At 34.9% G+C, this 15423-nt stretch overlaps 1 protein-coding gene across 1 annotated transcript in view; it reads left to right on the top strand.

Annotated features, from left to right (window-relative positions):
• Ykt6 (YKT6 v-SNARE) overlaps positions 1-8360 on the top strand; it is a 65803-nt gene extending 57443 nt beyond the window's left edge. The window contains exon 5 of the mRNA XM_068388194.1: positions 7143-8360. Within this exon, the coding sequence (XP_068244295.1) occupies positions 7143-7280 (138 nt within the window). The 3' untranslated portion in view covers positions 7281-8360. The remainder of the gene's footprint in view (positions 1-7142) is intronic.
• Positions 8361-15423: the final 7063 nt, after the last annotated feature.

Raw genomic sequence — 15423 nt, 5'->3', positions numbered from 1 at the left:
CTTATTTCCTTTCCTCACTGGGCTATTTTCCCTGTTGGGGCCCCTGGGCTTATAGCATCCTGCTTTTCCAACTAGGGTTGTAGTTTAGCATTTAATAATAATAATAATAATAAAGAACTCCCTAGATCTGGAGGGTTTTCGAAGGAGGTAGCTAAGGCTATCGCTAGTACAAGGAGGACTTTTACCATCAAGGTTTTACAGTCTAAGTGGGAGGTTTTAGAGAGTGGTGTAGAGCTAAATCGGTTCCTTCATTCAGTACCTCTGTAACACTAATTGTCTATTTCTTCTTAAACCTTAGAAGAAAGCACATTTTTTTCCTCCTCGACCATCAAGGGTTACAGGAGTATGCTGGCAGCTGTCTTCGGACACAGGAATTTAGATCCCTTAAATAATAAAGACCTTCAAGATCTTCTCAGATCTTTTGAGACTTCTAAGAAGCGTTGATAAGGTTCACCAGCCTGGAATTTAGATATTGTTTTTAAAATTCCTCATGAGTGACAGATTCGAGCCTTTACACTCGGCTAATTTTATAGATCTGACCTTGAAGACTCTTTTCTTAGTAGGTCTGGCAACAGCTAAGAGAGTCGGTGAAGTTCACGCTTTTAGCAAGAATATTGGCTTTAGAAACAGAAAAGCCTTATGCTTCTTGCAATTTGGATTCCTGGCCAAAAACAAATGTCCTCATCCATGGCCTAAATCTTTCGAGATTACTATTCTCTCAGATATGGTGAGTGAAGAGTGGAAGAAAGTTATTTGTCGTGTTAGAGCACTGAAGTTTTATCTGAACAGGACTAAAGATTTAAGAGGCAATTCAGAGGCTCTTTGGTGCACAGTCAAGAAGCCTGCGCTACCTATGTCTAGAAACGCCCTATCATTTTTATAAGACTTTTATTTAGAGAGGCTCACTCACACTGTGGTGAGGCAGACCTTAAGCGGCCTAAAGTAAAGACTCATGAAGTTAGAGCTTTGGCAACTTCTGTAGCTTTTAAACAAAACCGTTCTCTGCAAAACATCATGGATACCTCGCATTACTTATAACGTGTCCAGACTCTTTATGAGGACTGCTACACTTTGTGAACATTCATAGCAATGAGTGCAGTAGTAGGTGAAGGATCTACCACTACGTTTCCCCTAATCCCTAGTACCCTTGTTCTTCTCTTGGAGCTTTTATATATTTTTATGATTGTTCGTGAGGATTGGTCGACAATCCTCCGCAATCTTTGATTTAGTCAGGTGGTCATTTTGTTCCTTGAGAGCGCCCGGAACAAGATTATTAGTTGAGGTCCTGTCAACATAGAGGTTATTACCCGTTTGACAGCTCCTAGAGATCTTCAACCCCCTGAGTGGACCGCTGGATCTTATAAGGATAGCAGACATAATGAGGCAGAGAATCATTGAAGTCAGCTTCCTTAAAAGGTACGAACTCTTAAGCTTGTTTTTATTTAACACAAGTGAAATTCCAACAATGTTTCTGTCTCTGACCCTCCACCAAGGGTGTCAATCATCTATTATTATATAGCCAGCGGGTAAGTTTAAATGTTTAAAAAGGATATTTTCATAATAAAATAAATTTTTTAACATACTTACCTGCTGGTTATATAACTTAAAATTCCACCCTCCTCCCCTCTAGAGACCTATGGGCATGGAAAATCTGGTGCTGGGAGGAATAGTTCGGCCTAGCTACCGTGGTGGCGCTAGTGTACACCTGGCATATCTATGCTATTGCCACAAGTTTTTGAATTTCTGCCGGACAGAAGAATAAAGCTATTGTTATATAACCAGCGGGGTAAGCAGGGCTGGGGAGTCGGGACTCTGAACATCCGACTCCGACTCCTATAATTTTTTAGAACCGACTCCGACTCCTATTTAAATAAAATAAGGCTATGCCTTCATTTCTTCGATATATATTTCCTATAAAATAGTTTTTATTTGCTCATCTGAATAACAGGGCATGATTAATATTCATTATCATGGGAATTGGATACATAATGATACAGCCTACTAGCCTAGTAACTAATTGTTTTATTGAAAACATTTCACGTAATTTCTTGGATTCAGTTTTTCCTAGGCTACACGAAACTGTAATCAAAACACCCGTCATTTCATGATGTTTACAAATAAATAATGACTTAATTCTAAGATTATTCATATACGTGATGCATAAAACAATGAATCAGTAACAACTCCTACCTATTAAATGGCTAATGGTGACTAAATGAAGAGTTAACCATGAAATAAACTTTAATGTCTAGAGACTCGTGCGTGGAGAGAACAGCTGATCGCATGTATATTATTGTTTTGGTTTGGCTTTTGGACAAGAGATGGCAGGAGCTATATGTGTTTCCCAGTGACTGCCTTTATTCGAGAGGGTGTTAAAGAAAACGGCGGGTAATATGAAACGTTTTTTGAGCGACTTCGAAAAAATGTGACAGGATACCAAAAGAGAATATTTCTCCAGCGCAAAAATTTCATTTTTGAGGAGTCAGAGTCGGTGGAATTTTACCGACTCCGACTCCTCTAGTCCATAAATTGGCCTTGACTCCGACTCCCCAGCCCTGCGGGTAAGTATGTTCAAAAATTTATTTTATTATGAAAATATAATTTTCAAACAACAACCATTGATAATCCAGCTCCTCCTTAGTCCAATAATAATTTTTGGATGATTTAAATTGGTCCATTATACTAAAAATATTGAAAACTTACATCATTGAGGCTGTAAGACTGTCAGATCGTTGATATTACAGATGCAATTGGCTATTGCTTTACTTAAAGGTTTAAAGGTCACTCATGAATGGCAGAGGCAAGGGATAGTAACATTGCCCTATCAAGCAGGACAATGCCTTAGAGATTGACCATTTATACATATGATCAGCACCTAAGCCCCCTCTCCACCCAATCTAGGATCAAGGAGGGCCAGGCAATGGCTGCTGATGACTCAGCAGATAGACCTATAGGCTCTCCCCAAACCCCCCATTCTTAGCCCACAAGGATGGTGAGATTGCAGTGACCACAGAAACTAACTAGTTAGAGTGGGACTCGAACCCTAGTTTGGCGTTCACTAGTCAGGGACATCACCACATCGGCCACCACTTTCCTTAAGTGAACCATAAGAAAAGACCAAAATCGCCCCCAAACCATTCAGATCCACTCAACAATTGCAGATAATTATTAAACTAACTTGATATAAGTATTTCTTTAGAGTCCATTTACAACTCTGCTCAAGAACATTTGTGTATGTATGGTCTTGATGCAATACTGTATTGCATAATATCAAGATGAAAATAGTAATAAGTTATGGCATGAAATAAAATCAACAAACAACAATTTGAACAAAGTAAGCTTTAAAAAATATTTGTTCCTACGCAAATACAAACCTTTGTTCTTTACATAGAAGATAATAGCACGAGCTGGTGTTATGGCCATTAAACTTTGAATGGCCAGTGATAGCAGGGGAAAGCATTGTAACCCCCCTCTCACTCACTACTAGGTCAGTTTTGATTTCAGCCGGTAGAAAGCTCTTCTGCTCTATCTTTTTCTCTGGCTATATTAACATTGTGAGCGTGAGGTCCTGGCTAATAGGGCCACTCTTGCAGTACCTTTAGGTCAGCAATGGAGACTGACTTCCCCTTTGTGAAGAGGACATTCCTCCCAGCAGTGGGAGCGATACTTGGAAGATAGAACAAGTAGTCTAGGTTTTCTCCACCTTTGGGGTAGAATCGTCCGAGAAGTGCCTCCCTTCTCTGTACGTTCCTACACAGGCTTCTCCATGCCCTGCCAGTTGAGAGGCCGCCTCCCAGTGGGAGCGGTACTTGGGAGGCGGAACAAGTAGTCTTTTGGTTTTCTCTACCTTCGGGGTAGAGTCCACGGAGGCGTAAAAGTCCCAACTTCTGCTTTCCTCCTCTGTACGCGTCCTCCCTCTGCCAACTCAGCCTCCTCTGGAGGACGATCTGGTAAGAGTGATAGCTTTTGTTGGGCAACCTTTAGGTAAGCGAAGCGACGAAACCCCACCCCCATGTGGAATCTAGACTCTTGACGCTCTGCATCTCCTTGGTCATCCTTGGAACTTGTGGGTTCCCCCAAAAATAGGCTTTAGAGGTGTTGAGTCAAAGGCTCAGCAGATAGCGTTGCTGCATTTGCCGGGATTGGCTTCGGTACTTACCTTTTGGGAGAAGGGAGTTCCTTTTGTGCAGCCTTGTGCCCTTAATATTTTTTCTCCGCAGATTCTTTCCTGAGGAACTGTAGTAGAGTACTATCCTTGCAAGCACACCCCTTGGGGTAAGCGTGCACGCTGAGCTTGCTTGGCAAAAAGATACACATTATCCTCACCCCTCCAAGAATGCTGACCCTCTAGATCCTTTGGCAGACACCCCCACAGGTGCAAGAGTTCATCCTTGCGTGACTGGACATTCCCTCAGCAGCTCGGAAACGCCAGAGCGATTTGTCACCAGTGCTTTCCAGCTCTTCAGGGCAGAGCTTCTAGGAGCCCACTTGTGTCAGTGTTCACAATCCACCGGCGGCCCAGTATCCCCCCCCCCCCCCCCCCCGCGTGTGCAAAGGCCTTACGAGACTCCTTAGATCTCCTTCACATGTAAGCTTGATGTGCCCATGCATCAGGTGCGCCTCCTCTAGGCTCCAGGTGAGGTTTAGAGGGTGACATCTGCTAGCCTTCTTATTCCTACTCTAAGGTCCTCACTCGTGAGGTAATGTAATTGATTACTGTACTCTTATACAGATTAGCATGTCTTTGTTAAAGAGGGTCCAAGCGCTATATGTGAACCTGAATCTCCAGTTTTTCTTAATCCGAGACATCATGTGTTTGAATTTATCAATAACAAATTTTGAGATTTTAGGTGTGGAAACTGGTTTGAAAGTAGCCACTTTTTCCAATTTGGTAAAATGAGAGACTTCCAAAATTACCTCAATCAATTTACAGTATTAGGGTACTATATACAGTATTCCAGTAGTAAGGTTACAAAAAGACTGAAAAAGCAATACTTCCTCACTTTCATCTTCTGTCTGTGAGTTTTCCTTAGCCTCATTTTCCTGTCCTGCAGGAGAAGCCATGTGAACATCAGCTGATTTCTCAGTTTGCTTACCCTTTGGAAAAGGGGTAGCTGCGGGAGTGCGTAGACTCGTTTTGAAAGAACTAGCCCCTACATTAAGCCCAGTAACCTTATTGTGAGATGAGCATGTAGTTGAGCTTGCAAGCTAAGGGCGTACACTATCATCTGAATCATGATAAAAATCATCAATTTTATTGGAAACTTCATTCACCTCCGAGTTTAAAAGAATTATACGATATGTCATACCATCCACATTATTAATATGACACTGATGAGAAGTGCTTACTTTTAGTGAATGGAGGGATATTAGTATGAAGACAACCCACTCAGTTCCCTACCTCGTAATCTAGTTGTCTTATAGAGCAACTAGAATTGTAGTTATGTAAAGGTTCAGCAGCAGCAGCAGGAGCTAAAATGTGTAAAGATTTCAAGGCTCTGTGTGAAGTAATAAAATCTGTAGAGTACAGCGTACTTTCAGAACCCTTACTGAATGAAACTACTAATATTAGATGGACCTTGGGGGTGGGCAGGTTGTCAGGTTAGATTTGGCAATGAGGTGTGAAGGACCAGAATTACCATGACTAAGGAGGAGTCACTTGACTTTTGAGGTTTAACAAAGGAAGCAAATGACATCAAGACCTTTTGAAGCTCATCACTAACTAAACATGACTGAACTTGTGTGTTGACCAAAAATGGAGGCATGTAATTGTTGTTGTCATCTCTGCTATAATCAACTAGCCTTTTTTGCCACAGGTTTTACTTGAACTAACATCAAGTTTCCTTTACACTCAGAACTAATTTGATTGGGAACCATCAAAACTTTTCCGTGGGTGGTACCGAGAGTGAAGCACTCTTTACAACGATTATTTGAATCACAGTACTGCCTCCGACATGATACACATAGGGAATACAGATCACGTCCTTTCAGAAATAATATCTGTGTAGTACATTGCAGGCAATAATTGCTAACTAAACCAGGGGAAGACATCTTAATGCACAGTATGTAAACAATCTGTAGAGCATGTGATCGCGACCGGTCAATGGAGACAACTGAAGACAAGGTATCTGAAGCGGCAACCCTTGGCTTCTTACCTCGTATCACTACTGTACAGTAATAGGTTCCATTCCTTTGTTAAGGGCATGTATTTATTTGAGTGACAGAAAATGGGGAAGTTTTAAAATTTTAAAAATTTTACGGGCAACTGGTCTTCTAGAGAAGAAACAATATGAACAATTAGGAGAATTTCATAGAAATAAAAAAATTTTGCCATACGTAAATTGTAATAACTGGTGAAAAATGTGTTAATTAAAAAATTAATAAGTGCACTTGGAGGAAGTTATGATGCATGGTGATTAGAAGCTAATAAGCGCCTACAAAAAAAAAAAAATTGAAGTACAGGTAGGTTGAAGTATGTATGGTGCAGGTTTCAGTTATTACTCCTGGTTATGTGGCAGGTCTTTAGTAATTGTACTAGGCAATAGATTTGTAGTCATTATTTGATGTGTGGTATACTGAACTATTACTTAACCCCTTTACCCCCAAAGGACGTACTGGTACGTTTCACAAAAACCATCCCTTTACCCCCATGGACGTACCGGTACGTCCTTGCAAAAAAATGCTATAAAATTTTTTTTTTTTCATATTTTTGATAATTTTTTTGAAAAAATTCAGGCATTTTCCAAGAGAATGAGACCAACCTGACCTCTCTATGACAAACATTAAGGCTGTTAGAGCAATTTAAAAAAAATATACTGCAAAATGTGCTGGGAAAAAAATAACCCCCTGGGGGTTAAGGGTTGGAAATTTCCAAAGAGCCTGGGGTTAAAAGGGTTAACAAATTGTCTTGAGGATGTCTTGCTGGGCCTATCTTGCAGTTTTCAATACAGATGACTTGGCATTTGTACATAAAGATAATGTTTTATGAGATTTTTTATAACGAGATATTTTTTTATGATGATTTTAATTACACTATACTAAATTATATTCTTGTGACTTGGAACTTTACTCCAAAGTAACTTTGTTGCTTTCATATTCATCTCCGTCTGAAATTGTAATGCTTTCATTTTATTCATTTTCAGCACAATACTATCGAAGCTGTATTAGAACGTGGAGAAAAATTAGATGACCTAGTTAGTAAATCAGAAATGTTAAGTATGCAGTCTAAAACTTTCTACAAGACTGCCCGTAAAACAAATTCCTGTTGCACTTTTGGATAACAGGTCGTGCAATGTGTATTTTGGAATGGACCTGGATATACTGTAAAGTTAGATGAAAGGGAAAAATCATCATCTTGTATTTGCCTGTGGTACACAATACAAAGAAAGCTCCATAAATAATTAATAGTTTGTGATAGCCATCGTGAATAATACAGTTTTTTCATGTACTGTACTGGAAAGACCTAGGATCAGGATTTTGTTATTAAATTCAATGCTAAGAGAAAGATGATATTATTCACTACTTCAATGTGAAGCGGAAAGTAATTTTGAAAATTTTTGAGTTATTCATTCAACATATCAATGTCAAGTTTATTAAAACTTCAACTATGATTATTTTGAACTTATTACAGTATTTAGGTATTGGACTTGAACCTTTAAAGAAACATGTTTTATTATTAGGACTGTTCTTATAATTTTCTTTCATGTAACAAGACATGATTAGAAGGATTCTGAACATGTTACTGATCAAAATTATAAATGAAGCTACTGATCAAAATTATAGATGAAGCTTCATTTACTTTTTATCATAAAAAATTAAGAAGAAATTGCAAGTATTTATTAATCATACATTAACCATTTACAAGTCTGAAGGAAGTTTCAGTAATGGTTGCATAAGTTTTGAAGCTTTAATTACTGAAAATAAGAGGAAGTATACATCAAGGATACAGTATGTAGTTTTAGGACAGAGCTTGATGATTAGTTAGATTGAGGTGAATAGTACAGTACTACTTTTTCAAGTACTGCACAGCTGTACTGTATTAAAAAAACAATCATTCCTTTTTTGTGTTCTTGCATTTCAATTTTCCGTTTTACTTTGTTATTGAGAAAAAAAGAAAAAATTCAAAGCATCACAAGTACTGTAATTTTATTAAAAATAAAAGGCCTTAAAACAATTTTAATTAGAACCAAAGGTTTAACAAATTGAAGAAACTATTATAGAGGAATTTATTCCAGTCAAAATATTGTAGCATGTTGAAACTAGGGTTATGATTAAAAAATGTCTATAAATAGTAAAGATTTTATATAAAAAATTGTTGAATATAATGTGGAAATCAAAGGACTTAACAGGAGAGTTCACATTTTTTTCTAAAGTGCTTAAACACTTAAGTAATATTAATAGTCTGGTTATGACTTAATGTTTATTTTTCATTATTAAATACCAGTAATCGCTTCTGAAGTAACCTTTGCTGAAATGATATTTTCACTATGCCATACCATGAAAAAAAATTATCTTGAAGTTGGAAGGTTTTTTTTTTATATTTTTATGGATGAAAATCACTTAGGGGCATCAATTAAAAGATCTCCTACTGATGAGAAGGTAATTTCAATATTAATTCATAGAAGAAGAAATTGTAAAGTACAGTTTAGTTTTGTCAGCTCAAGCTTGTTTGTCACAGCAATTTTAATAGCCTTAGATGAAATTCTGGAAATAAAAAAAAAGTGATCAGCCTTGGGCTGGACTTCAGTTCCAGTACATTACTATAAATATAAATGCAAAATGCTGGTAGTGTACATTTTTTAAGGTGCTAATCATTCATACCTACTGATTGTTCTTTAAAAAAAATTTAATTGGAAAATGTGGCTCTGTTTTATATACCTATTTATAAACTTGATATGATACAATAAGTAATAATTGTATCCTAATTTTAAATAGAAAGATGTGAAAATACAATTGTTCTTATATTTACTTTGTGTACAGTATTATAATTTTACTAGAAAAAGGGACAAAGTACATAAAGTATATTCTTTATTTAGGCCATATATTTCATCTAAATTTTCTTTGATTAGTACGGGCTTATTAATGATTTGCATATGTAAAGCTAGTCATTTGATAAGCATGATGTTAAAATGTATATTTTTTATGTATCATGAAACCATTATGTTAATGTTGACTGAGGCAGGTAATTTAATTTTACAGGCTTTCCATGCTGTATTGTTTAAAATATCCCAGTATATATATATATATATATATATATATATATATATATATATATTTATATTTATATATATATATATATATATATATATATATATATATATATATATATAAATATATATATATATATATAAATATATATATATATATATATATATATATATATAAATATATATATATTTATATATAAATATATATATATATATATTTATATATAAATATATATATATATTTATATATAAATATATATATATATATATTTATATATAAATATATATATATATTTATATATAAATATATATATATATTTATATATAAATATATATATATGTATATATATATGTATATATATATGTATATATATGTATATATATATGTATATATATGTATATATATATATATGTATATATATATATATATGTATATATATGTATATATATATATATATGTATATATATGTATATATATATATATGTATATATATATGTATATATATATATGTATATATATATGTATATATATATATGTATATATATATGTATATATATATATGTATATATATATGTATATATATATGTATATATATATGTATATATATATATATATGTATATATATATATTGTATATCTTATTTTAAGGTAATCATTCCAACCATGCTCATACAGTATATAGTTTACAACTATATTCTGAAAAAATTACCCCAGTGTGTTTGAAAATCTTTCCTTGTCTATTATTCTATATGAAGTTGAATCTAACTGAATGACCTCAGCAGTGCTTCCATTACTATAATAGAGAAACAATTGGCATCAGTCCCCAATTTTGGGTCCATTTATACCTTTGAAGTGAATTAACTTAGACTTCTATGAAAACTACAATTTCATGTTTATGCCTAGAAAATTTACGTGTTACTAATGAGTTTATCCTTCATCCAAAGCCTATAACAAGCAGCTAGATTATTGGTGTCACAGTATATGGTATCCGCTTATTAGGATAAATATGTCAAGAGGTATAAACAAAATTCAGTTGCAGTTATGAGATATTTCAGGGAGTACTGTAGAGTTAGATTGAATGGTTGGATGCTTTTGTTTTCCATTGTAATTATAATATTGGTTTAACGGTCATATCAACATTTAATGGTTATACGTAACTGAGAATTACAGTGGAATATGGTCATTCAATACCACCAGTTTTTATTGTGCTCAAAGCCTTTCCTCTTTTTTTAAGTGCAATGATTTGTCTAGTTCTTGAATTGGGTGGGAATCCCTGTTAGAATATGGATATTTTTTTTCTCTTGATAATTGTCTTTGTACAGAACTGTATGCATGTGTGTCATGGATGTAAAAGCTGGTTTGTATGTTAATCCATTTTCGATTTCTTATTTATTTCATGTTTTAATGACAGGTTAAACTGCTGTCAATGATAATGTTCCTCTCATTATCTGTTTGCATGCAAGTGTAGCATATTTTATACCTTGTCTCCTTTATTTCCTGATATTTATGCTTGTTGCTTTATAAAAATTGATGAAAACCAATTTTCGTTCCATTCTGAAAATTCTTGAAATTGAATTTCACCCTTTTGTATGGCCTTGAACACCGTCAATCTTCTTGTTATTCTACCAAATATTTTTCAACAGTTTTCATGGTACATTTAATTCTTGCTGTCAAAGGAATTATACAGTAATCCATAATTACTGTAGGGTCGATTATCATTTACTATTGTTATTTCGTGATGTGCCTGAAGCATACCTCTTGTCAATAGTGACTTAAACATGTGTATTGAAGCCTGTTTAATGCAAGATTGTGTTTTATTAAGCATATGCTATTTTTGAATAAATTGCATGAAAATTTTATTACTTCATTTGAAAAATACCTCCCTAATGAATGCTTTTGTAAGAATTTGAATGCATAACTTTAGCCAATGATGGTGTCAAGCTATTAAAATTCTGCTACTGAATCAGTAGTTTCTGCTTACTGAAATGTGGAGTCATTTGTTTGTAAATAGTATTTTTCACGTCTTATTTACAGTAAACAAAGTTTCTTAAAAGATGTTTTGTGATTCTAAAACCTGAAGGTAATCATAGAGAAATAAGTTATGTTTGTCATTGAACGTATTGAAATTGTTACAAAAGCTGCTCTTACAGTGAATTTGGATCTGGTAAGACTGAAACATGATGCAGGCCTACTAGTTACAAGGGAATTAGCATCATAGATACAGTACACTATGTTTGCAAAGGTACAAGAAACTCCAAAATAACAATGTAATTCAACCATTTGCATGAATGTGTTGCTTCTTGGCATGTAAAAAGAAAAAAAAAGACTTTCTCATGGGTTGGATTTGACAGCTAACTGCCTGGAACTGAGGTAGGTATATTTCCTGGATAATGTCTAATTGTAATTTCTACCAACTCTGGCTCACGACAACTGTCAAGGTTATTATGGGTCATATTTGATCTAAATTTAAAAGATAATTACATTTACCTTACAGTTTCTTAATTGCATATTGACTGCCAGAAAGTAACCATTGTAGATTAAAGGTGGTTAATGCAAGACCTCAAAAATAAACATTAAAACAACCTTAGAAAGTACATGAAGGATGGAATATGGCTAGTAACTGTTGTAATCAACTCTTCCATAACACTAAATAGGCATTTATCACAATTATTGTTCATATTAAGTTTACAAATCTTATTCAACATATTTTGATTGAGAAAGGACCCTATGCTTCTTTTTAAGAAAAAACTTCAACTATTTAATCTGCACATTACCTTTGTTCAGGATGACAGTTTGAAAAGCGCTCTTCACCTGAAATATCAAAAGGCCATAGGTGATGATAAGGATTTTCTTAATTATTCAATGCAGTTTCCATATACTATACTGTACATTGTTACACAGGATTTATTAAAGGTAACAGCAGTAGTAGTATTCCCACTCCAAAAATTAGTGTATTGTTTGTTTTACAACTTATTTTTTAGTTTTGCATTAGTCTCACATTATACAAGTTAACTTGATAATATACTGAAGCCAAACTTCAAATCTGCTTTGTTGACTTTTCGATATAAAGAAAATGAAGAGTAAAAGATATGATAGAAAGTTTTCTGAATTGAAATGTTAATTTTCAATGAATCTGAATTACTTTAGCCACATACAAGTAGTACTGAGTTACAGTACCAGACACTGAGCAAAAGCACTGAGTTCAGTTGCCATGTACAGTATACTGTACAGAATTAAACACAAAATTAGTTCTCCATTCTCTTGTCTTCCTGAACCCTCATGGTGCAAGGTATTTATCCATCCAATTTTTTTCACAATTTCCTGTATCTTCCTCCAGGTCTTCCATACTTGGTTCTTTTCTGACATTAATTGTTCCTCATCTCTTCTCATCAATCTCAATCTTTTGAGTTCTCAGCCATTTTTCCAGATTCTGGTCACCATATCACTCCACCAATTTTTTGTTTGTAGTATGATGTTCTAACAAAGACTTCAACCATAAATCTAAACATTTTAATATTCCACTTTATGAAATTTTCTTACATTTTCCTTGTTACAGGCCTTAGAAATGTACTGTTGTCAGTTCACCTCGTTCAGTATACCCTAGACATAACTAAAGGGTTTTTACAGTGTCCCCCATGGCCCCAAGCTGTTCCCAGTTTCATCTTCTTGTCCAACCTCTTATCTTGCCGCTTTATAGTCCAATTGTGGGGTTTTCCCCCTTTGCACCTTAGCACTCAATTGTATTTATTCTCTTTGGGAAATTTTTTTGTTGGCTAGCAATCTTTTGTTGTCATCCATGTTGCAGTATCTCTCTCCAACTGGGCTTCACAGGGAAGTGTCTCTCCAAGATAAAAGAAATGCTCTACCTTTAAAATTCCCATCTAAAACAATGGGGTTATTAACTTCTCTGTCTTACATATTTGTTGGTATTATACATTTAGAAAATCTGAAATCTCTTACCCTGCAAATTTTGGTATCTCTTGTGACAATGTTGGTTACATATTGTACATTTACAGGTCTCAACTTAACAAAAAAAAAAAAAAAAATTGCCACTCTCCTGACTACTTTTTCTTTTGAAATATTAAAACATCAAAAAGTAATATGTAAATTATTAGAAGTTTAGGTACATGTATTGCACTAAATGTTATAAAACAGGTTGAAAGACATAAGTATTGTACCAAACAGTCCAACTTTTATTTTGCTTCATAGCTGGTTAAAATTTCAGGAATGCTTTTGTCATAAAAAATATTAACACTATTTTGGAATTAAAATTTTTATTGGATGTACTGTACCTAGAATTGATGTTTTAGAAACTCATTATTGCTTTTTCTAAAGACTTTGTAATGGTGTGGATGTTTTCCTTATATTGCCAAAAAATAAAATATGAATAATATAGTAATACTAAAGAAGAGTCAGCCAAATAAAATCCACCATTAGATATGACAAAAAAAAAAACTAGTGACTTGTAATACAATAACTAAAATAAGCACAAAGTGACAGTAATAACAGTACATTTTTGTAAAGTGCAATATCATAGTTTTGATCTTAAATTGTTTGTATTACAAAAAAAATACATTTACATATACGAACTAAAATAACTAATAATAGTTAAAGGTAAATTCAGTATCAAATACTTTCCAATTGCCCTACTAAACAAATAGTGGAGCTATAGAGCCTGCAAACTTCTGATAACCTATGAAGTAGTCTTTTCGTGGAAACGGCACAGCGTAAAAATGGCAGTACAGTACAGTACCACCAGCATGGAACCAATCATCTGAAAACTAGGCAATCCTATTCCCTATCTGAAAGCTCTGCACCAAGCAGCAGTCCAATCCACTCCAAAATGCTTTCTATTTCCTATGCAGTAATGGCACCACAAAACCAATGGTGGAGCTACTGAGACTGCACACTTCTGACAACTTATCAAGCAGCCTTTCCAAGGACTCGGTAGAACACAATAATGGTAATACAGTACCACTAGCAAAGCACAATTCTACTACTACAAAATAAGTAACCCTTTCCCCTACCTGAAAGCTTCTTACAGCTAGCAACAGTCAGATCAACTCCAAAATGCAGGAAGACAGTCTTCACAATCTCTAAGCACACAGAGACAAGTAGAGAGAATAAATGCCAAACAAGGTTGATGTCTACACATGCCACAATTCATGACAAATCCATCCAACCACTTTCAACCACATCATGCTCGCAAACTACATCCCTACACAGAAATATCCACAAGACAGTCAACAAAGCCTCTGTAATATCTACTCCCATCCCAACTAACTTCGTCAAAAGTTCATAAGAGCAAATGCATGGACACACCCACTAGAACACCCCTCCTACACTTGTCCTAATGAGAAAAACTGTTAACCGTAGAACTTTCTGGTCAAATTCTATACTTCACCCCCATGCCACACTGCTCTCGGGACCATGGCCTCATCAAGAAAAACTAGATCTATTAGGCTAAGGAAGAAGACAATGGAACTACAGCTACTACTATTACAAAGTTGCAAAATATCTTGAGGCACAGCTTTTCCCAACCCAGCCGAGTTTAACCTCAAAATAATTTCAAAAGCAATTCCTCGCATAAAAATTTCAGTGAGCAACTCATAGATGCTATGGAATTTTCTTGACTAGCACAAAGTACAGTAAATCAAAAATAGGCATGACCTCTAACTGACTTGCCACCCTAAACTGGGACAACTTCTACCTGACAAACTCCAGAATCTATCAATGAATCGGTACTGAATCCAACAAGACCAGCTCCATTCCTTGCAGACCCAAAGTATCTACCAGCTCTACTCCCCCGCAGACCCGAAGTATCTCTCAAGACTCGGCAACAGGGTAATACTCTTTTATGTACCAACCACTCCACTAATCTCAATGCATAGACCATCAAAATATCAGCAGTATCAGCACCAAAATGTAAACTTCTATGGGAAAAATGAGACACAAGAAATGACTCATATTTCAAAATATTGGAGCACAATAAATATCCCACATTTAGAAAACAATTATAAGGTTACTAGTACCAGTTTTGACAAGGTAAAGCATTTTCTACTTCCGTTTCTTTAGTTGCATTCCCCAATCTAATCTAGGATACATCTACAGGTTCATGTCTTATTTTTCCACTTGACCAGTATCAAAGTCTGTATTAAACCTTAAGACTCTTTTTGGTAACTACTTCATCCTAGAACCACCAATACTGGAAGTTGGT

This window comes from Palaemon carinicauda, chromosome 15, assembly GCF_036898095.1.
Source record: "Palaemon carinicauda isolate YSFRI2023 chromosome 15, ASM3689809v2, whole genome shotgun sequence".
Lineage (NCBI taxonomy): Eukaryota > Metazoa > Arthropoda > Malacostraca > Decapoda > Palaemonidae > Palaemon > Palaemon carinicauda.
Note: the sequence above shows the minus strand (reverse complement) of the source record. Positions and strands in the feature narration are given on the sequence as shown.